At 36.0% G+C, this 25,870-nt stretch overlaps 1 protein-coding gene across 8 annotated transcripts in view; it reads right to left on the bottom strand.

Moving 5' to 3' along the window:
- RASA2 (RAS p21 protein activator 2) overlaps positions 1-25,870 on the bottom strand; it is a 129,578-nt gene that overhangs the window by 17,375 nt on the left and 86,333 nt on the right. For 4 of the 8 annotated variants that reach the window (XR_010155345.1, XM_054682306.2, XM_009446578.5 and 1 more), the window contains 8 exons: positions 25,709-25,783; positions 24,863-24,986; positions 21,823-21,929; positions 18,463-18,546; positions 17,731-17,808; positions 12,823-12,896; positions 12,166-12,275; positions 8,776-8,787 (listed from right to left, as the gene is read on the bottom strand). Coding sequence is in view for 7 of the 8 variants with exons in the window: in XM_054682306.2 (XP_054538281.1) it covers positions 8,776-8,787; positions 12,166-12,275; positions 12,823-12,896; positions 17,731-17,808; positions 18,463-18,546; positions 21,823-21,929; positions 24,863-24,986; positions 25,709-25,783 (664 nt within the window). In the remaining variant the exon portion in view is untranslated. The remainder of the gene's footprint in view (positions 1-8,775; positions 8,788-12,165; positions 12,276-12,822; positions 12,897-17,730; positions 17,809-18,462; positions 18,547-21,822; positions 21,930-24,862; positions 24,987-25,708; positions 25,784-25,870) is intronic. The other 4 variants (XM_001160757.7, XM_009446575.5, XM_001160805.6 and 1 more) reach the window with 4 other exon arrangements.

The following is a 25,870-nucleotide window of genomic DNA, read 5'->3' as shown; positions in this document are numbered from 1 at the left end:
TATTTTTTAGTAGAGACGAAGTTTCAGCATGTTGGCCAGGCTGGTCTTGAACTCCTGACCTCAAGTGATCTGCCCACCTTGGCCTCCCAAAGTGATAGGATTATAGGCGTGAACCACCGTGCCCAGCCTTCTTTGGTTAAATTTATTCCTAAGTATTTTAGGGTTTTTTTTGGGGGGGGAACTACTGTAAAGGGTATGATTTTTAAAATTTTGTTTTCTAACAGTTTGCAACTTGTAGAAATATAATTGATTTGTACATATTTATCCTTTATCCCAAGACCTTGCTAAATTAAATTCAGTTATTTGTTCAAGTAGCTGTTTTGAGGATTCTTCAGGAGTTTCAATGTAATACTATATGCCTTTTATTTCTTGTCTTACTGCATTGGCTAAAATCTTCAGTATTGAACAGAATTTATTAAAGGGGATAATCCTTCATTTAACTACAAATTTCTTACATACACTTTTGATCAGATTAAGGAGATTATCTTTTAGACTTCATTCAGAGTTTTTATTTTCTTTAATCACAAACAGGTGTTAAATTTTGTCAAATACATTTAGTCTGTTAATAAGATAAATTATGTTGATTAGTTCTCAGATATTAAACCAACTTTATATACTTGGGACAAACCCCACTTCATTATGGATTGTCCTTTACATATACTGCTGGATTTAATTCATTATATGTATTTTTTCTTGAAAAATCTTTAGTTTTAGTACTAGAGTTATGCAGGCTTCAGAAGATGACTTGGCAAGTATTCTTTCCCTCTGTTTTCTAAAAGACTTTGTGGGTAAGGTTGACGTTATTTCTTCCTTAAGTGTTTGGCCGACTTTACCAGTAAAGCTATTTAAGCCTGGCATTCTTTTTTAGGACACATTTCATCACAAGCAGAGATACAGGGTTTTTAAGATATTCTACTTTTTTCTTGCATCTGTTTTAGCAGATTGTTTTCCAAGAAATTTGTCCATTCATCTGAATTGTCAAATTTATTGATATAAAGTTGCTCATTAGTTTCTGGTTAGTCTTTTAATGTCATTAGAATTTGTAGTAGTCTTATTCCTAATCATGGTAATTTTGTGTTTGATTTTTTTTTTCTTTTATCAGTCTTTCTAGGCATTTTTCAATTTTATTAAAGCTTTTGGCTTTGTTACGCTTCACTATTAGTTTGTTTCTTATTTCACTGATTGTACTCTCATCTTTATTTTTGCCATTCTTCAATTAACTTTAGGTTTATTTTCTCATTTTCTAGTTTAAGTTGAAAATATATAATTGATTTTATCCTTTCTTTTTTTAAAAATAAAAGCTTTATTAAGGTGAGCCTATTTGACATATCAATTCATCCAGTTTAAGTGTACAAATGAAGGTTTGTTTGTAACTCTACTGAGTGGTATAACCATTACCATAAATCAATTTTAGAACAGCTTCATTCTACCAATAAAATCCCTCATGCCTGTTTATACCCCAATCAGCTACTTGGGACTAGTTCCCAACCTGTCCCAAGCAGCCACTAACCTACTTTCTGTTCCTATACCTTTGTCTTTTCTGGACACTTCGTATAAATGGAATCATACAGTACGTAATTTCTTGGCTCTGACTTCTTTCACTTAGCGTAATTTTTTGAGGTTCATCCATGATGCAGCATGTGTCAGTAGTTCAATCTTTTTTACTGCTAGTAGTATTCTTTATTATTATTATTATTTTTTGTAGAGACAGGGTTTCACCATGTTGCCCAGGCTGGTCTCAAACCCCTGAGCTCAAGTCATCCTCCTACCTTGGCCTCCCAAAGTGCTGGGATTTCAGATGTGAGCCACCACGCCCAGCCTGTATTGCTAATAGTGTTCTATTGCATATATATATCATATTTTATTTACCCATTCACCAGCTGATAGACATTTAGGTTGCTTCTAGTTTTTGGCTATTGTGAATAACGCTGCTCTGAACATTCACTCCGATTCTTTGTGTGGGCATATGTTTTCATTTCTTTTGGCGTAGGTAACCAACAGTGGAATTGCTAGGTTACATGTATAGTAGTTTTATGTTTAACTTTCTGAGAACTTGCCCAGTTGCTTGTCAAAGCCCCTGACTATTTTACATTCCCACTGGAAATGTATGAGGGTTTCTGTTTCTCCACATTCTCAACAACATTTGGTATTGTCTGTCTCATTTATTACAGACACTCTAGTTGGTGTGAAATGGTATCTCATTGTGGTTTTAATTTGCATTTCCCTAATAATGATGTTGAGCATCTTTTCATATGCTTATTATCCACTTGTATAATCTCTTTGATAAAATGTTTGTTCATATCTATCGTCCTCTTTTTAAATTGGGTTTTTGAAAATTCTGGATACAAGTATATTAGATAAGGGTTTTGCAAATATATTCTTCCAGTCTGTTGCTTATCTTTTCATTTTCTTAATGGTCCTCTTTTGAAATGTTTTTGAATTTTGATGAGATCCAATTTATCAAATATTTTCTTTTATAGACCATACATTTAGTTATGTAAGAAATCTTTGCCTAACCTATAAAGGCTCAAAGATTTTCTTTACTTGTTAATATAAATAACAATCAATTTCCCTTTACATACTGTTTTAGCTGTATCCCACAAACTTTGATATATTTGTTGCATTTTCATTATCATTTAAGTTAAAAATATTTTTGAGTTTCCTTGTGAATTCTTCAATCTATAGGTTACTTAGAAGTATTTTATTTAATTTCCAAATATTCGGGGCTCTTCCAGATATCATATTGTCATTAATTCTGTTGTGATCAGAGAACATACTTTGTAAAAAGTCAATCTTTTGATATTTACTGAGACTCCAGGCCCAGCATATGGTGGCCTATTTTACTGAATGTTCCAATGCACATTTCAAAAGAATATGTATTCTGCACCTGTTTGGCCTAGTGTCCCATAAATGTAAATTAGATCAAGGTGACTGATAGTATTATTTCAAACTTCTGTAAGAAAACTGGTCCTTGTGCTCAGCTGCTCTAACAATTGCTGAGAGAAGACTATTAAAATATTCAAGTACAGGCCAGGTGCAGTGGCTCATACCTGTAATTCTAGGCCGAGGCAGGAGGATCACTTGGGTCCAGGAGTTTGAGACCACCCTGGGCAACAAAGTGAGACCTTGCAGCTACAAAAAATCAGAAAATCAGCCAGATGTGGTGGCGTCCACCTGTGGTCCCAGGTACACAGAAGGCAGAGGCAGGAGGATCTCTTGAGCCCAGGAGGTCAAAGCTGCAGTGAGCTATGTCTGTGCACTCCAGCTTGGGAGACAGAGCAAGACCCTGTCTCAAAAAAAAAGAAAAAAAGAGAAAAAAATTCAACTAGAATTGTAGATGTCCTATTTCAATTCTGTTTTTTTCTCCAACTACACTGAAGTTGTAATTAGGTATGTACACATTTAGGATTATGTGCTCCTTCTGCCATTATAAAATGTGCCCAAACATATTTGGTAAAAGTTGTTTTGACATCTACTTGGTCTGGGATTACTGCTTACTGTTTACATCATCTTTCTCCACCCAATTACTTTCAACCTATCTGTGCTTTTATAATATATTTAACGTGGATATATTGTAGAAAGTATATTATTGGATCTTGCTTTTTAAAATATAGTCTGACAGTCTCTGACTTTCAATGTAATGTAGTTCATTTACATTTACAGTAATTATTGATATGGCTGGGTTTAAGCTATCATTTTGTTATTCGTTTTCTGTCTGTCTCATCTGATTTTTGCTCCTCTGTTCTTCCCTTCCTCACATTTTAATTTATTTATTGTTTCGGAGGAGGAAAGGGGATGGATTAGTTATGTCAAGTATTTTCCTAAAGTTTTGTTCTAGATATTATAATATACAGCCTTAACTCATCACAGTCTACTTAAAATTATTCTTGCATCACTTCACATAAAATATAAGACTCTTGGAATAATTTACTCCACCCCCTTCCTTTGTGCTGTTACTGTCATATATTTCATATCCAGATATGTTATAAACCCTATAATTAAATGTTATACATTTTGCATCAAACAGTTGCTTTTTAAAGAAATGGAGAAAAAAAAACCAGGCATTCTTACATTTACCCACATATTTACCATTTCCAGTGCTCTTTACTCCTTGTAGATCTAAGTTTCCATCTGGTATTATTTCCTTTCAGCCTGAAGAATTTCCTTTAGCATTTCTTATAGTGCAGGCTTGCTCACAATGGAGTCTCTCTCAGCTTTCATTTATTTAAAATATATTTTCATTTTCAAAGAAAATTTTCTCTTGAATGTTGAGACTTTTGTTCCTTTAGCATTTTAAACAGGTCATTCCACTGTCCTCCAGTTTTAGTTGCTTTTTATGAGGAGTTAGCTGTCAACTGTACTGTTGTTCCCCTGTGTGTGTCTTGTCTTTTGTTTCTCTGCTTGCAAGATTTTCTCTTTATCTCTGGTTTGACTATTTTATGTCTAAGTGCGGTTTCCTTTGCATTTATCATGCTTGCAGCTCATTGAGCTTCTCAGATCTATAAGATACTGTTTCATCAAATTTGGGAAATTTTAGGCCATTATTTCTTCAAAAAAAAATTTTTTTTTTTGTCCAATTCTTTCTCTACTCTCCTTCTAGGACACCAACCATGCATACGTTAGACTACCTGATATTGTACTAAAGGGTCACTGAGGTTTTGTTCATTTCCCCCCAGTCTTTTCTGTGTTCTAGATTGGTTCATTTCTACTGATCTATCTTCAAGTTCAGTGAACCAATCTGTTGTTAAGCCTGTCAGATTTTTCATGTCAGGTATTGTGCTTTTCAATTCTAGAATTTCCATTTGATTCCCTTTTTATTTTCTTTTTTGGCTGAGATTCCCCATTTCTTTACTCATGATGACTACTTTTCCACTAAGTCCTTGAAATATTTATAATAGAGGCTTTAAAGTTCACGTCTGCTAATTCCAACATGTAGATCATCTAGGGGTCTACTTCTACTGATCGCCTTTTCTCCAGATTATGCATTATAATTCTGTGTTTCTTCTTGAGTTGTTAATGTTCCATTACATACTGGCCTTCATGAATAAAACATTGTAGAAACTATGGATTCAGTTACCTTCCCTTGAAGTTACATCATTGGTGATTATCGTGAGGGTTGGTTTTATACTTTGTTTATACTATACTTTGTTTATTCTTAATCCTAGAATATAGTCTTTACTATTGCGCCACCACTCTTTTGAGATTTTGATGAAAATATTTAAGTGTTTGCTAAGCTCTCTAAGTAAAATTCCAAATTGTCTCCTTTGAGGCGGACAGAAACTGAAGTCTCTGCTCATCTTTTTCAAGTTTTCAGTTATTGCTTTTCACTAGCCCCTTTGGAGGTCCCTCTTGCATTAGCGGTTTAAGAGTCAACTAAATATTTCAGAGGAGTTCACATGCAGACTGAAGAACTCCTCTTTATGCCTCAATTTCCAGCCTCTCTGGTAGCCCTAAACTCCATCCTTTGGTATCTCAAGCCAATAAAGCTTAGTTTTCTGCTTGCATTTTAGCACCACCTCAAACTGGCTAGACTGGGAGTGCTTTCAAGGGGAAAAGCTGTATAAAAATAAATCTTAGGCCGGGTGCAGTGGCTCATGCCTGTAATCCCAGCACTTTGGGAGGCCAAGGTGGGTGAATCACCTGAGGTTGGGAGTTCAAGACCAGACTGACCAACATGGAGAAACCCTGTCTCTACTAAAAATAAAAAATTAGCCGGGCATGGCGATGCATGCCTGTAATCTCAGCTACCCAGGAGGCTGAGGCAGAAGAATCACTTAAACCTGGGAGGTGGAGGTTGCAGTGAGCTGAGATTGCACCACTGCACTCCAGCCTGGGCAACAAGAGTGAAACTCCATCTCAATCAATCAATCTTAGCCAGCATGGTTCCTTTCTTTCAAGGGTCAAATTCTTCAGAGAATTGCTATATATATTCTGCTCAAGGTTTATAATTGTTATCTATGAGAGTTAGTCTAATACAAGCTTCTCTACCACTACCAGGACTCTTGGTTTTTTCTACCATTACCAGGACATTTTTTTTTTCAAGTTCAGTTTTATACTGACTCCATCATTTTCTGTTCCCCTTCTTTACTTTTTTTTTTTTCCTCAAAAAGAGTTCTTTATTATTAAAAAGGCAACTTCATGCCCAAATCCTTGGAATTATCCTTAACTTGCCTTTTTCTCTCACTCCCAGTATCTAACTCCTCTGGGTACTATTTTTCACATAGATTCAGAATGTGATCCATTTTTATCATTTCTACTGCTACCAACAGATCCAAGCCATTCTCTTTTCTCCTCTAGAATATTTTAATAGTCTCTTAACTGCTCTCCTTGTGCCCTTCATTCATTCTCCATGTAACACTCCACAGACATAAGTTACCCTATTAAGACATAAGTTAAACAATGTCATTCTTCTGCTTAAACCTCTCCAATGTCTTTCCATTTTACTCAAAGTAAAAGCCCACAAGGTCCTATAAAATCTAGCACTTCTATGATCTTTTTGATCTTAGTTCCTATGACTTACCCTCTTCTTCAATTTTCCAGCCACAAGAGCTTTCTCTTATCTCTTTAACACTCCAGGCATGCTTCTATTTCAAGGCATTTGTTCTGGGTGCTGTTAGCTATTTCTGTGACACTTTTATCCCAAATACCCACATGGTTCACTCCCCAACCATCTTTAGATTTAGGTCTTTGCTCAAATGTCACTTTCTCAGTGAAGCCTTCCCTGGTTAGACCTTTTAATATTTTAACTCACCTCACTGAACCCATCATTTTCTGTTCCTTGTCCTTGCTTCTTTTTTGTTCATCTGATTTATTATAATCCAACATAAATATAATTTTCTTTTTTTTACTGTTTATTGTCTTAGTAAAGATCTATAAGGACAGGGATTTTGGTATGTTTTGTTTACTATTTTTCTCTCCAGAGCCTAGAACAGTGTCTGGTACATAGTAGGCACTCAATAAAATACCTGTTGAATAAATGCATGATTGAATCAATGATGTATTTTGTTCTTTAGCTATCAGAAAAAAAAAAAAAAAGCTGCAGAGCCCTGTATGTGAAAATACAGGTAGGTGAAAACCGTGTCAACTTCAGTGTATTGAACATTTATGTTTAAAATATCATGGACATTTCTTTTACAATGTCCATTGGCTATATGAGCTAGGGTAGGGCTGGCTATATAAGCTAGGGCATTTAATGTCACATGAAAGTTGTGTGTATGTATATGTGTATAACAGGTCTCCCCAAAGTAGACAATATCTAATTAAATTCTACAGAACAGAATTTCAAAGATGAATTAGTATGCCTGGCAGAAATTTTAGAAAGACAAGTAGTTCTTAACGTAATTCAGATGACAGCATATATGGAAGACATGGTGTTCTTTGAAGAATACTTACTATATGCCTTTATGCCACTAGTAATAATATGGTCCTTACCACTGAGGATCTTAAAGACTAGGGGAAGAGATGGACAAAAGTAATGACCACACAGTAATGCCACGTAGCTAAAGATACACAGTAAGGGAATGGCTACACCGAGGTAGCCATATGAGGCTTACAATGGCTTCCATAAAGAGCTGACACTTGATCTAAGACTTAAAGGACAACAGATTACACAGGTAAAGAAGAAAATAAAGGAATTTTTAGGTAGATATTTTTATGTACATATGCAAAAGCATGAATGTAAAAGCATGCAAAAGATGTAAAGAAGGCACTGCAAAAAGTAGTCTGGTGAAACTACATATGGATACTGCAAAAGATGAGGCTGAATGAGACATAAAGAGGCTGGAACATCAATAACTAGTTTGATCTCCGCATATAACTAAGAGAACTTTTACTTGTAGAAGATGACTAAATTATAGTATAGCAATATAAAATCATAATTGTAAGTACACAGGGCCATAAAAATCTCTCAAGGTAATCATGACTGATGGCTGAGTGTCTGATAATATTCATTTGCTACATGTTAATTTAACTCTACTGATTAGTTGCTTACTATTGCCTGTTAGCACTTGCCTAAAGGGGCCTCAAAAATTTAAAAACTTATTGAAGAAAAATCGTTAAGACAGAGAAAATTCTATTAATTCATTTTCCAGTAAATTGGGAAAAGACTATGGATATTATTTGACACTAAGTGACAGAAATACTTGATTCACAATACTACTGTATATTAGGAAGATAGAGTGAAAGACTCAATGATTTAGGTCTATGTTACAGGAAATTTGGGAGGTATTCTTTCAGACACCAAAGTCACATAGCAAGTGTAACAAAAGACTAATTAACTAGCAGTCTTGGCTATCTAGAAAACAGCAGGGAAACTGGAAGTAAGCAAAACATTTGCTCAACAACCAAACAGAGAATGCAAAGCCCAGGTATTTTATTTACAGGAGAAAGTCCTGACATTTTCATTCAAAGCCTTTTAATCTTAGGCATAATTTAAACAAACATAGCACTTGCATCCTCACTTATAGGACACTGCTGTAAAAAATAGAGGCGGGTGATGGGATGGGAATAAGGTGTTATATTATGGTTCACAGACATCACAAGAAATTTAAGGCCACAGCCTTACCACAAAGGATACAGAAAAACTGTATAAAGCGAACATAGGAACACAAAAAGCACAGCAGTCCAAGGCATTTAGCTGCGGAGTAAATGCATTTAGCTGGAGTAAACAGTTGCACACACCTTTAAGCAGCCCTGAAAATATCACTAAATCAGAATCCATATAACAATTAATATTATCAATGGTAGCCCCAAGTCATCTAGAAGATGTTAACTTACGTTCAATGAACTCTTTTTTAGAAGGCAGGGAAGCATGTAATATATTTTGGAAAAATCCATCAAAATAGTTAAAACAAAAAGCATGGAAGCTTAAAACTGCAGGCTTTGGTAAATAAGCTTGAAACTTCATATCTCATTCCTCCAATGTCATTCCAAAATTTTAAACTTCTTAATGCTTAACAACAACATAGCTTCTAATGCGTCTGTTTTATACCTCTAGTAGCCTCATCATTCTAGAGAATTTTGTCCTTTTAAAATCAGTGGACAGAACAGAGATTCTTTTTTTTTCTTTTTTTTTGGAGACAGAGTCTCATTCTGTTACTCAGGCTGGAATGCAGTGGTGCGATCTTGGCTCACTGTAGCCTCTGCCTCCCAGGTTCAAGCAATTCTCCTGCCTCAGCCTCCCAAGTAGCTGGGACTACAGACGCACGCCACCACGCCTGGCTAATTTTTGTATTTTTGGTAGACATGGGGTTTCACCGCGTTGGCCAGGATGGTCTTGATCTCCTGGCCTCATGATCCGCCTGCCTCAGCCTCCCAAAGTGTTGGGATCACGGGCGTGAGCCACCGTGCCCGGCCAGAACAGAGGTTCTTAACTTGAGAATCACAGATGAACTTTAGGTCTATGAACTCCCTGATACTATATGCAAAATTTTGTGTCTATGAATTCCCTGAAGTTAAATGCAAAATTTTTTGTCTATGTTTGTAGGTACAGTTTTCTAGACAAAGGGGTCCATAGCTATCTAATTCTTAAAGAAGATTATAAACCAAAAAAATACTTCAGAATATTGGTTTAGATTAGAAAATGCTTTAAATGAAGAAAAAAGAACTCATTTATTCATAGAGAATGACTAATTTACCTTAACTTTTATTTAAATGTACTATTAATGTAAACATAATTAGCACCCAGTGCTATGCATAGGTGAGAACATTTACATAGTATTCAGTAAGTTATAATTTCTAAAACATTCAAAATATGCTTAGCTTAAAAAATGCTACCTGGGCCGGGCGTGCTGGCTCATGCCTGTAATCTCAGCACTTTAGGAGGCTGAGGGGGCAGGTCACGAGGTCAGGAGTTCAAGACCAGCCTGGCCAACATGGTGAAACCCTGTCTCCACTAAAAATACAAAAATTCGCTGGGTGTGATGGCGGGCGCCTGTAATCCCAGCTACTCGGGAGGCTGAGGCAGGACAATCGCTTGAATCCGGGAGGCAGAGGTTGCAGTGAGCCAAGATCATGCCACTGCCCTCCAGTCTGGGTGACAGAGTGAGACTCCATCTCAAAAATAAAAAATAAAAATAAAAAGCTATCTGGAAGGGCATGTATGTAGCCTATTGACTTTTAGTTATTTGAGTATGTAAATGTTGTAACAAATTATCTGGGTAATATACCCAAAAGTATAATGCATTTGGTTTCTTATATCTTTCTAATATACTGGGACACATGTAGTCATTCTGGTTAAGCCATTCCTAAGGAAAAATTATGAAATAAAAATGTTTTCTTATCACTCTACTATTCAAGAGTCTCCACTGAAGCACTCTACTTAACTGTGTTATATCCTCTTTAAAGCACCCTATGTCTGATGTATTATTCCAGAATTTACAGCAGAAGCTCTCTTAACAGATCTTTACCTAACAGATTTGATAGATTAACAGACTCTCCATTTCCTCTGTTAAACATACTGAATGTTGCTCACGGGGTGCTACACGCTTGTGGTTGCTCAGGTACTCTGTTAAGCCTGCGCCCTTCTACTTCCATCGGTTAGGCTGTTTTGCTTATTATATCCATTGGGTTTGTTGCTAAACTTATTTATGCTAGTTTTCTATGTTGTAATTATAATTTACTTTATGTAAAGAGACAAAGTAAGTGCCCACTACCAAGAGGTTTATTACTTATTTGAAAATCAGGTAAATGCTTTGAAAAGCCTCTAAGAAGGAGACGCATACCTCCACAAATAAGGCTGATTTATGTGGAGGTAAGACAGCTGTAAAAGACTAATGTAACTATCCTGAAAATCTAAGAGGATTTTGTGCTTGAATTACTTTTCAAGTATCTAAGTTCTAGATTTACTTTGGAGAAATCATCCTGAAAACTGATGCATTATGGGTATATTTACACAAGAAAGACAGGAAATCTGATCTACAGGTCCATAGTCAAAGAAATAATCTTGGTTCTCTACCAAAATGCTGGTAAACAAATACATAAATTAAGATCTATATGCATCTTTTTGTTTATTTTAAAATGATTCTCACTTTAACCAACCTTTTGGTTTGGTTAAGTGAACATCTCTGGATCCTGATCATTTTGGACAGAAGGGATTCTACTATATAGATGTGATCTGTCATCTAGATACTAAATTCTTCTTGCTAAAATATCAGAAGCTAATGGCCTTCTGTGGATAATTCCTTTTTTTTTTTTTTTTTTTTTTTTGAGATGGAGTCTTGCTCTGTCACCCAGGCTACAGTGCAGTGGCACGATCTCAGCTTACTGCAGCCTCTGCCTCCTGGGTTCAAGCGATTCTCCTGCCTCAGCCTCCAGAGTAGCTGGGACTACAGGCATGCGCCACCATGCCCAGCTAATTTTTTTCTATTTTTAGTAGAGATGGGGTTTCGCCACGTTGGTCAGACTGGTCTCAAACTCCTGACCTCAAGTAATCCGCCTACCTTGGCCTCCCAAAGTGCTAGGATTACAGGCATGAGCCACCACACCTGGCCTTCTGTGGAAAATTAACCCAACGGAATAAACTCAAAAGTAGTTTATTTAAAGGACTGTGTCAGTCTACTGAAGGATAAGCTTTGCCTCTCTCTGCAGCTCTCAAATCACACTGTAGGAAGATGGCTTCATTTACACAAATAGCCCACTTGTAAAGGCAACAGAGTCTTCTCACAGGGCAAATTATTAAGTCATCCACCTTGGGGTTAGCTTAGCTAAGAGCCTAGGATGAATTTGACAACTGTATAGGGATCACAATCTATGGTATAACTGTGGGAATTTTTGGCTGATATTTCCCAGCAAAGGACAGAAATAGTCTCATTTATTCGATATGGAATCTTGCTAATTTTGCCTCTGAGAGTTAAAGAAACTCCCATGTTCTAAGAGGTTTAGCTGTTGCTCTTTGATAAACAACAGTATGGATTACTATGGATTTTTAGAAAACAGAGCACACTGAAGGAACACCATTTTCAGAAACTCAAGAAATTAAATGTGAGAAAAACATAATATACATGGGGTTACTGTCAAATATTTTTTCATTCTTGGTACGTATGTATCAGTGTGAGAAACCATAAACTACAGTAATATTACTGAAAGGATTCACTAGAGTCACAATAAGCGGCAAAGAAACCTTCACTGAGAACCAGGAAAAACCCCACAATAAAGCATAAACACAACTACCTGGCTGTTTGTGGTAGGTGAGCTCTCTGCTTGTTAAGCAGAACCATCGTTTCTTAAAATTCTTTTTTCCAATCCGAGTTCTTCCTTGAGCTCTTTTATACATCTCACTGCCAACATAACAGATGTAAACATTTAGCTATAAAAATTAAAAGTTAATCCAAAACAAAGAAGTATCCTTTAACTTTAAATGACATGAATAGTAGTGTAAGATTATATTAAATATATAAAAATGTTTTTGCTATCCATGACTGTTGCATTTATTTTGGCCACACTAAAGGAATAAGGTCTTTAATTAATTTAATATTTTAAATTGTACTATACAGAACAAAAAAGGGTCAAATCAGTGGTTCCCCCCCTTAACTTATAATAAACACTTTACATTCAGACTAACAGTGCTGTTACTTTTTTAAAGTACTCTAAATACCCATCATCTCACTATAATTGCAAAACACCTCTAGGACGGTATGCACAGGAAATCATGCTTTTTTGCCATAAAGTTTGTAGGACAGCAAAGGCGACTTACCTGACTGCTAATTTTGGCAGTTCTAACACAGCACACAAAGCCAGATCTCCTCATTCTTAGACCCACGCTCTTTGTACTTACTTAATATCTATACTGATATATGACTTTCACGTCTAATTTGATTAAATTACCCTTCTTTCAGGTGCACAGGCTCACTCGTACCACTGGACTCTTTAGTTTCAGTAGATGAAATTTCATCCAAGAACTAAATGGGGAAATGGGCAAATATTACACTGTGTGATAAGGTACATTATAAAAAATTCAGTTTATCTTACATGTCATTAATTATAATGGGAAGTTCTTCATTATTAATGAATACACATAACAGTAATTTATAAAACAAAACACATATTTAATTAGAGAGGAAATCCCTAATTTACAAATGACAAGTATTATAAAAGTATTATTTATTTATTTATTTATGTGGAGACAGAGGCTCACTCTGTTGCCCAGGCTGGAGTGCAGTGGTGCAATCTCAGCTCACTGCAACCTCTCCCTCCTGGGTTCAAGTGATTCTCATGCCTCAGCTTCCCAAGTAGCTGGGATTACAGGCATGTGCCACCATGGGCAGCTATTTTTTTTTAATTTTTAGTAGAGACAGGGTTACACTATGTTGGCCAGGCTGGTCTTGAACTCCCGGCCTCAAGTGATGTGCCTGACTCAGCCTACCAAAATGCTGGGATTACAGGTGTGAGCCACCGTGCCCAGCCTAAAACTTTGTTCTTAAGTTACTTAAAACCCAGAACATATTTCCTTGTAGGAATAATTCAATCCATAATTCCTTAACTGCAATTCTGAAATACATAACATTCTGAATACAAAGTTTTTAAATCTTGTCTTTGATTTGAAGTACTCATTTAGGGGTATAACTTAACCTGAACTGGCATAAGGCTATTTACACTCTGTACTTATATTACTTACTGTAAGTATTTATACACTGTGCTATAAGAATTAATCTATTTGATTGTGGGGTGCTACCCTAGGCTCCACTGGGGGGTGTTACATATAGTATATACTGATTACCTTTTGAAACTCTGAACAACTGAATTCTGAAATACTTTTGGTCCCAATGATTTCACATATAAGATTGTGAACCTTTATTATAGGTTAAGAATCACCAAAGTATGGCTGAGGGCCACGTTTGACCTGTAGCCTGTTTTTGTAAGGCCCATAAGAATACAGGTTGAACATCCTTAATCTGAAAAATCCCAAATGTTCCAAAACCCAAAACTTTCTGAGTGCCAACAGGATATTCAAAGGAAATGCTTGCTGGTGCATTCTGGATTTTGAATTTTGGATTTTCAGATTAGGGATGCTCAATCAGTTAAAAAATATATATATATGGAGAGAGAGAGAATGAATAAAAGTATTTCAAAATTTGAAAAAAATCCAAAATCCAAAACACTTCTGGTCTCAACCATTTTGATAAAGGATACTCAACCTCTAACTATTACATTTCTAAATGTAACAATTAGGGTTACATTTAGGATTGTGAAAGGATTGTGAAAACAAAGACTAAGTGGCAGAGACCTTATGTGATCAGCAAAGCCTAAAATATTTTCTCACTGTCCCTTTACAGAAAAGAGTTTGCCAACTTCTATTATATATAACTGACTTTAGCTCTGAGAGATGGTATTTCACAGTCATGACTGAAGTGTAAACAGATTATCTGGGATAATCGAAATCTAATCGCCATTCATAAACTTCCCATCAAGAAAATTTATAGTATCCATCTTTACCGACTCAGCTAGTGAAGAACATTTAATTTCATAAATATGCTACCCTGACTGGTCAAGGGCTTTTTAGTATTTGGCTGTCTCTTCATGGGAAAGGGAAATCAGCAGTTCAAGGAACGATTCCTTTTTCTTTTCTTTTCTTTTTTTTTTGTGATGGAGTTTTGTTCTGTTGCCCAGGCTGGAGTGCAATGGTGCGATCTCGGCTCACTTCAACCTCCACCTCTCAGGTTCCAGTGATTCTCCTGCCTCAGCCTCCTGAGTAACTGGGACTACCGGCGCCTGCCACCATGCCCGGCTAATTTTTGTATTTTTAGTAGAGACAGGGTTTAACCATATTGGCCAGGCTGGTCTTGAACTCCTGATCTTGTGATCCACCTGCCTTGGCCTCCCAAAGTGCTGGGATTACAGGTGTGAGCCACCGTGCCTGGCTGGAACAATTCTTTTCTTTTCTTTTTTTTTTTTTTAATCTACCATTACTTTGATTTTGAGGAACAATTCTTGTTCTTAAAGAAGAATCCTATTTTGCCCCCTAAATGAGCTATCCATTTATTTAGTTCATTAGGTGGATATTACAAACTCAGAAACTCAGAGAGGGTCTGCATTTCTTTGCTTTTTCCTTTATACTTCTCTACGTTGTTCTGCTTAGGACTTAAAAACAAACCGCATTCCAATAAGGATAGTATTGAGGCTCCAGTGCCTATTCTAAAGTGGAATTTGTAGGCACAGCCATTTTCTCCTAAGACTGGCTGACAATTGCCCGCCAGAGCTCAGACTTAAGGAGTTTTGAAATGGAATGTTTACTTCTGTTTGCTGGGAGAAAATATTGATAAGTGAAAGAACAAGAACAGAGTTCCTTTTGCATTATATGTGGGTAATGTGGGTACAAGTATCCAAGGGAACTGAAGAAGCGCCCTATCACAGCATCGATTCTCCCAGATGGACCATGCACTAATGGAGTCTGAGTTATGTGAATATTTTATTTCTTAATATATACCTGAAGTCACTGATTTGTTAGCAAATATTTATTATTTATAATAATTTATTTTATTTTTTTGAGACAGAGTTTTGCTCTTGTTGCCCAAGCTGGAGTGCAATGGCATGATCTCGGCTCACTGCAACCTCTACCTCCTGGGTTCGAGCAATTCTCTCGCCTCAGCCTCCCTAGTAGGTGGGATTACAGGCACGTGCCACCAGGCCTGGCTAATTTTTTGTATTTTTAGTAGAAACAGGGTTTCACCATGTTAGCCAGGCTGGTCTCCAACTCCTGACCTCAGGTGATCCGCCCGCTTCGGCCTCCCAAAGTGCTGGGATTACAGGCATGAGCCACTGCACCCAGCCAATAATTTATTTATTATAATTCTTAAGGAACTATGGGGTAAATACAGAGATATAAAGTGAAAGAAAACCCAGTAATTAAGATGGACTATAGGCAGGGTGACTATAGGTCCCAGTTTGCTCAGGACCATCCCTATCAGGACCATTCCTATCATCCCAGAATAATCACTAATAGTATTTTTCACTCTTAAAAGTGTTCTGGTTTAGACATCAAATTATATGGTCACCTTGTTTATAGAACTATCCAGGTTATCCTTTCTAAACTCTGCAGGGAATAGCATATGATTCAGTTACACTCTTATTTTCTTCTGCATCAATAGTAAATGTCACTAGGCAGAGTGCCAATATAAAATGAGAAATTGAGCTTCACAAGCTTTTACATTTTATAGCACTGCACATATCTTGTTGTAACTACTAAATAATAAAGGAAACTAGGATATTAGGGCAAAATACCCTATGTCAGCTTAGGGATCTAGAACCAAATCTGAGACAGAGGCACACTATGGCGACAGTCCATTAGAATGTGAGTGGGTGACTCAGAGCAGATCAGGAACAGACTAAACTCCTGGAACCCTTAAATCCTTTCTCCACTGACATTATCAACTCTAAACATTCTGATTATATCAGGGGAAAAAAGATCAGATGCTACCATAGCCTCAGTCACAAAACATGGAAAAACAACCCTCAAACAAAGACAGTACATCATAATCTTGCCAATAAAAGTCTGCCTACAGTGTCACAAATGTTTCAACAATGTCTGAAAAATAAAAGGGCAGCTTTTTCTTTGCCTATTCTTTTGAAAGACTTTCTCCTCAAAAGCCTTCAATGGTTGCCTAAAAAAATTTTGGTTAAACAGGCACTATTCCAGATGAAAAATATTCCAACGGACTTGAATTTTTTAAATCATCATTTTTCACTTACTAAGTCTCTGTAAGAATCCTAAGTATAAAAAAAGGCTCAAACATGTATCTCAACAAAATAAATACTCTGGCAACCAACTGCTAGTTGTGCTACAGAAATTGAATGAAGTCTTTAACATTTGGCTTTGCTAATTTGGATTCATTAAGTTAAGACTGTGATACATAAAATACAGTACTTTCTTCAGGCCCAGTTTAGATGTAATTCATTTCTTTCCTTATTTTTTAATTCTTAACTTCTAGACTATATGGGATAGAGTACTTCAAAGGTAACTTTTCTTTATAAATTTTCAGCATTTTACGATAATGCTATATTTTGTTTAGATGATTCAGGACTAAAGACTCAAGAAATTAAAGATCCTTTCAAAACATTCTTAACTTCTGAGTACAGTGATTTTTGTATGCTGCAGGCCTTGTGTTAGGATATTATATACTACAGGTTTTTGTACATTTATAGTAACTTTCCTCAGGTTACTACCAAAAATTTATATTGTTCATTAAATGTTCAATAATGTATGTATTTTTTACTATGGCAATTAAGTGCCCACTCTACATCAGGCACCATACAAAGCCTTTACCCCCAGAGACCAGAGGTTCTCAACCAGAGGCAATTCTGTCCCTCAAGGAACATTTGGCAATACCTGGAGGCATGTTTGGCTGTCAAAACAGAGGCATACTTCTTGCATCTAAGGGGTAGAGGCCAGGCATGCTGCTAAATATCCTGAAACGCACAAGCCAGCCCCTCAGAATCAAGAATTATCTGGCCCCAAATGCCAACAGTGTCACTTTGAGAAATCCTAACCCTAGACATCTGTAATTTGTGTTTCTAAATGCACTGGCAAAAGTAGTTGTTGTTAAACTTATTTAGGTATTTTCAAAGCTGAAAAGCACAGCTTTGTGGAAGAAGAAAAAAGAAAAAGGAAGCCTTTTTGATGAACAGTTTAAACATTATTATTTAAACTGGGGATTGATAATAATCATATATATAAAATGTTATTTCCCCATGTTATATGAAATAAATATTAACAATTCCAGAATAAAACCATCATACCTTTTTAACTGCTATAATATATCCTTCTTCTTGAAACATTTTGAAAAATTCACACATGAATGTCTCTTTGAAACTTGACTAAGAAAAAACAAACACAGGGTTTATATGTGTTAAATAGAGAATTAAGAATAGAATGGACTGTATTTTTAAGCTGAGGATTAAGGCCTAAAAGGACTCAATTATATATTTTCAGAGAGTTCAGGGCTTGGAGTGGAAGACTTCTTTCAAAGCTGTCATATGATTATGGCCGAAGCAGGCAGACAGACAGACTGTCCTGCACCTCCTTACTAGGCTCTCTTGTCTTGTTTAGCAGTTTTCATGGAACTTTTTTTTTTTAATGTTCTCATTAAACTTTTTTTCTTTTTAAAACTTCTAGAGACAGGGTCTTGCTATGTTGCTGGGACTGGAGTGCAGTGGCTATTCATAGGTGCCATCATTGTGCACTACAGCCTTGAACTCCTGGCCTCAAGTCATCTTCCCGCTTCGGCTTCCTGGGATTAAAGACACAAGTCACCATGCCCAGCTTCTGAAACTGTCCTCTTTAACAGGTGACTAAGAGAGTATCTACTTAAAAGACAGCTATTGTGTGTGTGTGTGTGTGTGTGTGTGTGTGTGTGTGTGTGTGTATATGTTTTGTTTTTAATTTGGAAGAAGGTAAGTCAAGGATAAGGGATCATAGGATGTAACAACATTTAGAAGTGTAAAAACAAAATAAAAGATGTAAGGACTTACCTTGCTTTTGGACAGACTCCCCCAGCTTCCCAAAGTTTGTATAGTTTTTGAGATGAGAGTTAATGTTCTAATTGTCTGTGCATCCTAAAGAATGTAAAAAAGACCAAAACTACTAAGTTTTCAAGAAAATAGTTTGTATAAAAAAGTAGAATAGAGTAAATGGACTACATTGCTGTAAAACAATGACTCAAAAACGTTCAAACCACACACAGTTAAAATCTAGCTAAGGCTGGGTACAACTCACTGGCCTAAGGAATTAAGAGACTAAAGAAACCATATATAATTAACAATTCTTCCCAAAGTAATTATTAAAGATGTGGTGCTTTTAAAAGTCACACACACACACACACACACACACACACACACACACACACATATATATATATATATATTTTTTTTTTTCCTGAGATGGAGTCTCACTCTGTTGCCCAGGCTGGAGTGTAGTGGCGTAACCTCAGCTCACTGTAACCTCCACCTTCTGGGTTCAAGCGATTCTCCTGTCTCAGTCTCCTAAGTAGCTGGGATTACAGGTGCCTGTCACCACACCTGGCTAATTTTTGTATTTTCAGTAGAAACAGAGTTTTGCCATGTTGGCCAGGCTGGTCTCGAACTCTTGACCTCAGGTGATCTGCCCGCCTTGGCCTCCTGAAGTGCTGGGATTACACGCATGAGCCTTTTGGCACCAGCCAAAAGCCATAATTTTATCAATATTATATATAAGTTGTTTTGTACAGTATGGCACCTTGGATTACCTGGCAAATTATAGTCACTTCTGGAATAGTCACTTCTACTTTACTACCTTATAACTTAAAATGGCAGTTTTAGGTGTTCCAAATTTTCTGTGCTCAGCTCACCTCTAAACATATTCAATACTTTAAATGGCTTTTGCAATTAACTCTTTTCACCATGGAAGCAAAGACCTAAATTCAGCTTAGGAAATGTGAAGTCACCTAGTTATTTTTGGATCTTACCAGAGGGTGATTATTTGGGTCTATTATCCAAGAGGTTTTTCAGGCCTGTCTATCTGAAAGAAGTAATATATAGTAGCATATAAAACTGACTAAACGGTGTTCCCTCAGGAATCTTTGCTCCTTCATTTTTTTAAAAATTGAGATATAATTTACATATGACAAAATGAATAGGTATTAAATGAATACCCTGCTGAATTTTCACCAATCCATACATTTGTGTAAGTTTCTATCAAAACACAGACCATTTTTATTTGTTTTAAGGATTCAAGTAAACAGTATCTTGCATCTAAAAACATATCCAGAAAAATTTAGATACAGAAAAGCTTTAGTTTGATTTTTGGCTCCCATTCCTTGATATTTTAGTATCCCCCGAACCCCCACATTGAAAATAGGCAATGAATGTGAAGGGGAAGAGATGACCAGAATATAAGGTAATCTGGAAAGGAAGGAATATCTGAAATATGATCCTTATAATATACTTATAAAGTAGATACACACCTAAATTAAGGCTATTCAGAAAACATTTTAGCTGTAACATCTGGGATTTCATTACATCTATAAAAGGTCCCTACAATTCTCTGTCTTTGAAGAAAATAATATTCTTAAAGATGTCCTGGCACCTGCACTCATGTTTCTTGCAGCACTATTTACAATAGCAAAGTCATAGAACCAACCTAAGTATCCACCAACATCTGTTACAGGAATATGCAAATTCAAGTACGAATACAAGGCAGACTCACAAGTTCAGAAGTAGGTGTTCTGTTTATGTCCAGAATGTTGCTACCACGCTTTCACTGCCTCAGAGTTCTGTGCAGCTTTAGTAACAAAGCCACAGAATGGACAGCCCTGTGAACAAAAGGACACTGGCCCACTCTCTGCTGGGGCTACTCACAGACCATTTATCCTTTGGCAAGAAAGGGCGTGGTGCTGCCACTGCAACATGGTTCTATTCAGTTCTCACAAAGTTAAGTGAGTGTCAATGTCATGTAGCCGTTGAGAGAAGAAATGGGTATTCAGAACCTGGTTTAACTCTAAAACTCATGTGTTTTCCCTACACTACTGAGCAACTCCTCTTGGCTGTGAGTTTCCTAAGGGCAAAGAGTATCTTACTCATCACTGCATCTCCAGTATTGAGCATGGAATGATACATTATAGGTACTTGAACATCTGTCTAAGAGGTTGGAAGGGATAGGATTAAGCTCACAGATGATAAAGACTGACTGACTTTGAATCCCAGTTAAATCCAGTTCAAATTGAGTATGATCAAATCATAATTTGTCAGTTGTGTGAGCTTGGAAAAGTTACTGTATTGTGATTTCCTTATCTGCACATGTGGATGATAACAGAATTTACCTTACCAGGTTGCTAGGAGGACCAAATAAGTTAAAACATAAAGTAGTTAGAACAAGGCCTAGTACAAAGCACTAAATAAATATGGACTATTGTTATTATTTGTTATACAAATCAGCAACTAGGAGCAATTAGATAAGATTATAAAGTATTTGGAACATAAAAGCTTAAAGAATCAGCCAAATTACACCATATAAGAAGGAATCAGAAGTATAGCAAAAATAAAGAATTTTAAAAATTAAGAAATAAACATGTAAATCTATGCAGTGGAGATTTAGATTTTTGGTAATTAAATAGGACTCCAGAACAAAGATTATATGCTTAAGAAATTTTTAAATCTCATGTTTACAGTATTACCTCAGCTAAATAAAAAGTGAAAATACTGATATATTTAACAAGTTATATTCCAATAAAAGTTCCTACGCCTTTCACTATACTGCATTCTTGGTTTCTTTTTCTGTTTTTACTGTTAATGCTTATCCAGTTCACCTGCTATTTAATATTTTCTAATTATATGCTGTCAGTTTCATTGCTACTGAAATCTATCTTAGATGCTGTTTCTAAATTAAATGGAATTTCTCTTGTAGCCTTCTTTCTTAGAGAAGAGCCTCTTCAAATTTCTGTGCAATTTAAAAATATCTGCAAAATTAACCTATTTTAATAAATCAGGAAAGTAGATTTTGTTTAAATAAAAAACTTATCAAAATGAAACCTGTAACTAATGAAAAAAAATCTTATGGAAATTTACAAGCACGCACAGTAGCAGATGAAAAAATATAATAAATCCCCTTTGTACTCATCACCAAGCTTCAATAATTAACAACATTTTATTACTCTTGTAGAACATCTTTTAACAACAACAAAAAATAGGATTATTAGCCTCACTTGAAAGACTGAAATGGCCAAGAAAAATGCTGAGTAAATTTAAGTATCAGTTATAAGAAAATACAGCCTAGTGAAATTGGTTTATTTTATCTTTTCTTCATTTTAATAAAAATTTAAAAAATGGAATAAAGCATTCAGAAGAACGAACACTTACTGGATGATGAGGTCGCAAATGAAAAGTATGAGGTGATACTACGGCTACAGCAAAGAAACGAAGAAATACAAAGCTGCTCACTGCAGAATACTGAACATGAGGGTCATCTGCAGGAAAAAAATGGTGAAATGTCATGCACAAAAACAATTAAAAAACAAAGATGATAAATTAAAAAATATAGAAAAGACATGTAAACTAGGAGAGCAACATAATTTGTCTAGTAAGAACTGAGTTGATGAAATGATAGTGATATTTATGACTTAATTAAAAGAAAACCCCTATGATTAAAAAAATCCAAAAGAAGTAAGAAATAATATGAAAAAAGACAAAGCTGCTAGGTTTTCAGAAATATTTTAATTTGAAAAATACCTCTTTCCTTACCTGCAAGAAGAGACTGCTAAAATTACAACAGAAATAAAAGTAGTATCTAGCACTACCTAGTGGTAACACTGAATCCCTTAAGAGTATGATACAAGGCTACTTTCAGTTTTAGGTTCTTGTTTCAATTTCCCCCCCAAAAATCTTGATAATATCAAAAGTTATGCAACAAAAACAATTAGGCAGAAATGTTTACTTTAAAAAGCTATCAACAGTCCATAAATAAAAATGCAGATGAACTGAAGACTACTGGTGGCTTTGATCATTCACCTACAACTTTCGTTTCAGACTGGAGTCAACACTTTACCCAACAGACAGATGGTGGTGAAGCAGATGGTGAGGGAAAGAATCTTTAGTTTGGTTCGAGTTTTAACTCTTCTAAGTCATTCAGTAGGTAACCATTAACAAGTCGTTTAATTTGTCATTCTTTAATAATATCTGCTTTCTACCTGCTGTCTGCCCTGCCCTCCTTCTTCCCCCATTCTTCTAGGGTAGTAAGAACAACAAAAACGAGAGAATATGAAACACTTATGGCAACAAAACTGTCACTACTATAGTCTACTGAGGATATGATAACCATATTAATAGTTAAGTCAACAAAAACATAACTAAAGAGATACATCTGCATGGATATAAAAACATAAAGTGTTAGCCGGGCGCGGTGGCCCACGCCTGTAATTCCAGCACTTTGAGAGGCCGAGGTGGGCGGATCATCTGAGGCCAGGAGTTTGACACCAGCCTGACCAACATGGAGAAACCCCGTCTCTACTAAAAATACAAAATTAGCCAGGCGTGGAGGCACATGTCTGTAATCCCAGCAACTCGGGAGGCTGGAAACCTGGGAGGCGGAGTTGCAGTGAGCCGAGATTGTGCCATTGCACTCCAGTCTGGGCAACAAGAGTGAAACTCAGTCTCAAAAACAAAAACAAAACCAAAACCCAAAAAATCCCCATAAAGTGTTTAAGATCATTTATATAAAGAAGAATTAAACTGCTAAAACAGATTTAAGGCCAAGATCACCAGTTAGTATAGAGTATAGTGAATGGCAGCATGTAGTTTGGAGTAGACTAGGCCCAGGTTTGAGGCCCTGCTTGCCTGTTGGCCACACCATAGACCTTGGTAAAGTTACTCAGCTTCTCTAAACCTTAGTTTCTCACCTAATGGGAGTAGTACCTACCTCATGTGGTTTTGTGAAGATGAGAATAGGAGACAATGGAGGCTAACATGCTAACACTGTGTGTGTTACTAAGTAGTCAATGTGATTATCATGATTTAACTATTTAAAAATATAATTTCAATGAGCATTTCACCTTTCCGTGTGCCTCTGGCTCCCCTTATTTTTGTTATGAAGATTAGATTTAGTTACTTATTTGCAACTATAATTAGCAAAGACATTTAGATCTAAATTTATCTACATGTTAGACAACTCAGCCCCACTAATTTAGTAATGGGTCAATTTAGTAGAAGTGCAGTTAACTGCACACATGTGTGTACAGGGTGAGCACATGCTTAAAAGAACATAAAACTGCAAAATCTCTTCAGATGGTTACAGCAATAAACTTACAGTTTTGCACAGCTGGTTAAGACTGATAATTTAAGTACCTGTCTAATTTTAGCCTCCTACCCACCACCTCCCATTATAGACAGATCTGGAAAGCTACCTATAGCAAGTTTATTTACTTATCAGAAATATATTAAAATGTGAATAATTCTAAGTATTAGCAGCGACAGTAACACTTAATTTTATGAGAAGTTTCTAAGCAAAACCTTGACATAGCTACTTTTTCAAAATTAAAATATGCCAGTTACTGATATATGTACCTTAAAACTCTATGTATGTTACAACAGAAAGGTTTCTAATGTCTAAGACCATTTCTGTAAAAACCTCTCACCACCAAAACCTTATTAGCATTCTCAAACTGTCAAATCTCGTCAATTTTATGGAACTAAAGATTCTCACTATCTGAATGCATGCAGCTGGAAAAGATAGTTGGTATAAATAACAAAGGTATTTTTAACTCTCATAAGCATCTGGTATAAGTGCTTACTTATATAATGTTACAGTTCTGAATTTTTGCCTTTCTTTAATGGTGATTTTGATTTGCTCTTTGTATAAAGTTGCATTATACTGAAATAAAATGGAATATGAATTTTGAGATTTCAAGAAAAATCAGATTTCTTATGAGAAAGATAGAATCATTTTGAAAAACTAAAGAAGGTTGTACTTAAAAACCTTAGGCCGGGCGTGGTGGCTCAGGCCTGTAATCCCAGAAACTTTGGGAGGCCGAGGCGGGCGGATCACGAGGTCAGGAGATCGAGACTATCCTGGCTAACATGGTGAAACCCCGTCTCTACTAAAAATACAAAAAATTAGCTGGGCATGGTGGCGGGTGCCTGTAGTCCCAGCTACTCGGGAGGCTGAGGCAGGAGAATGGCATGAACCCGGGAGATGGAGGTTGCAGTGAGCCAAGATAGCACCACTGAACTCCAGCCAGGGTGACAGAGCAAGACTCCATCTCAAAAAAAAATAAAATAAAATAAAATAAAAATAAATAAATAAATAAAAACCTTAAATATCTCACACAAACCAAACATGTAATTAATATCTACAAAAAAGTCAAAGAAAAATAAATGGCATGTTTTAGTAAAACAAGGCACTTACTAGGAAATCTCTGAGTAGCCATCTGCCTTAGAGAATAAAAGATATCACACATTACAGTGGGGCAGCTCATACTTGATTTTACAATTGTATTGAATAACTTGTCTACATAGTAGCGCAGATTCTCCTGCAGGATTTAAAAAGGTAAACATTAAGATTTTGATGTTCACACATCTTCAATAGCCTTCACGAAAGAAAAATGTAAGAAAATGAGGTTTATTAGACAGTCACTATCTAACATTTTTTAAAGTACTGTTACCCTTTTCCAAACTCATTCAGTTTAAGGACAATTTATATACTGACTTAATTTAATAAATTAAATTTAGATTTGCTAGGCGTAAGAGGTGAATCTATGAATAAACCTCACAAGAAGCAAGAGGGAATAAAATGATCCAAAAGGAAATCACAAAATAACTCGGATACACAAGCACAAGGACATTGTGACACTATTATCCACTGCAATAAAAATTTGTGACCCTAACACAATCATTGTTTTTTCAGAGGCCACTGAAACTACTGACTGATAAAGTCACTGTGTCACTTAGCCTGATCAGTTTGAGCCCAAAGGAATGGCTAGAACGGGGGCTGCAACTAGCTATAGCTTAAGTTCACTATTGTTACTAGAGCCAAAAAGAGACAATCAAGAACAAAAATAAAGTGAAACCACTGAGGAAATAACATTCTAAAAACTAATCCTAGGAGCTGGAAGTGCTGCTAATAATAAAGGCTTATGTGAAGAATAAACAGCACTGCTTCCCTCTATATGGCTTTATTATAATGTAAGTGGGAGAAAGGTACACCATTAAGACCAATTTTAATGCAATTATAAATAATATAACAAGGACTTACCTTATTATTTTCTACATTATCTCCCTCTTTCAATTTAATAGGATCGATTTCACAGGATTTTGAGGAGTCACATATCTGAAAAATAAATTTTTCAGTTAATGATTTTTTTCTAAGTAGTCTGACAAAATGAAAATAACTTATTTTTCTGATAATAAAAGTTAA

The sequence above is a fragment of the Pan troglodytes genome, chromosome 2 (assembly GCF_028858775.2).
Source record: "Pan troglodytes isolate AG18354 chromosome 2, NHGRI_mPanTro3-v2.0_pri, whole genome shotgun sequence".
In the NCBI taxonomy this organism is placed as follows: domain Eukaryota; kingdom Metazoa; phylum Chordata; class Mammalia; order Primates; family Hominidae; genus Pan; species Pan troglodytes.
This window is presented reverse-complemented; position numbering and strand designations above follow the sequence as displayed.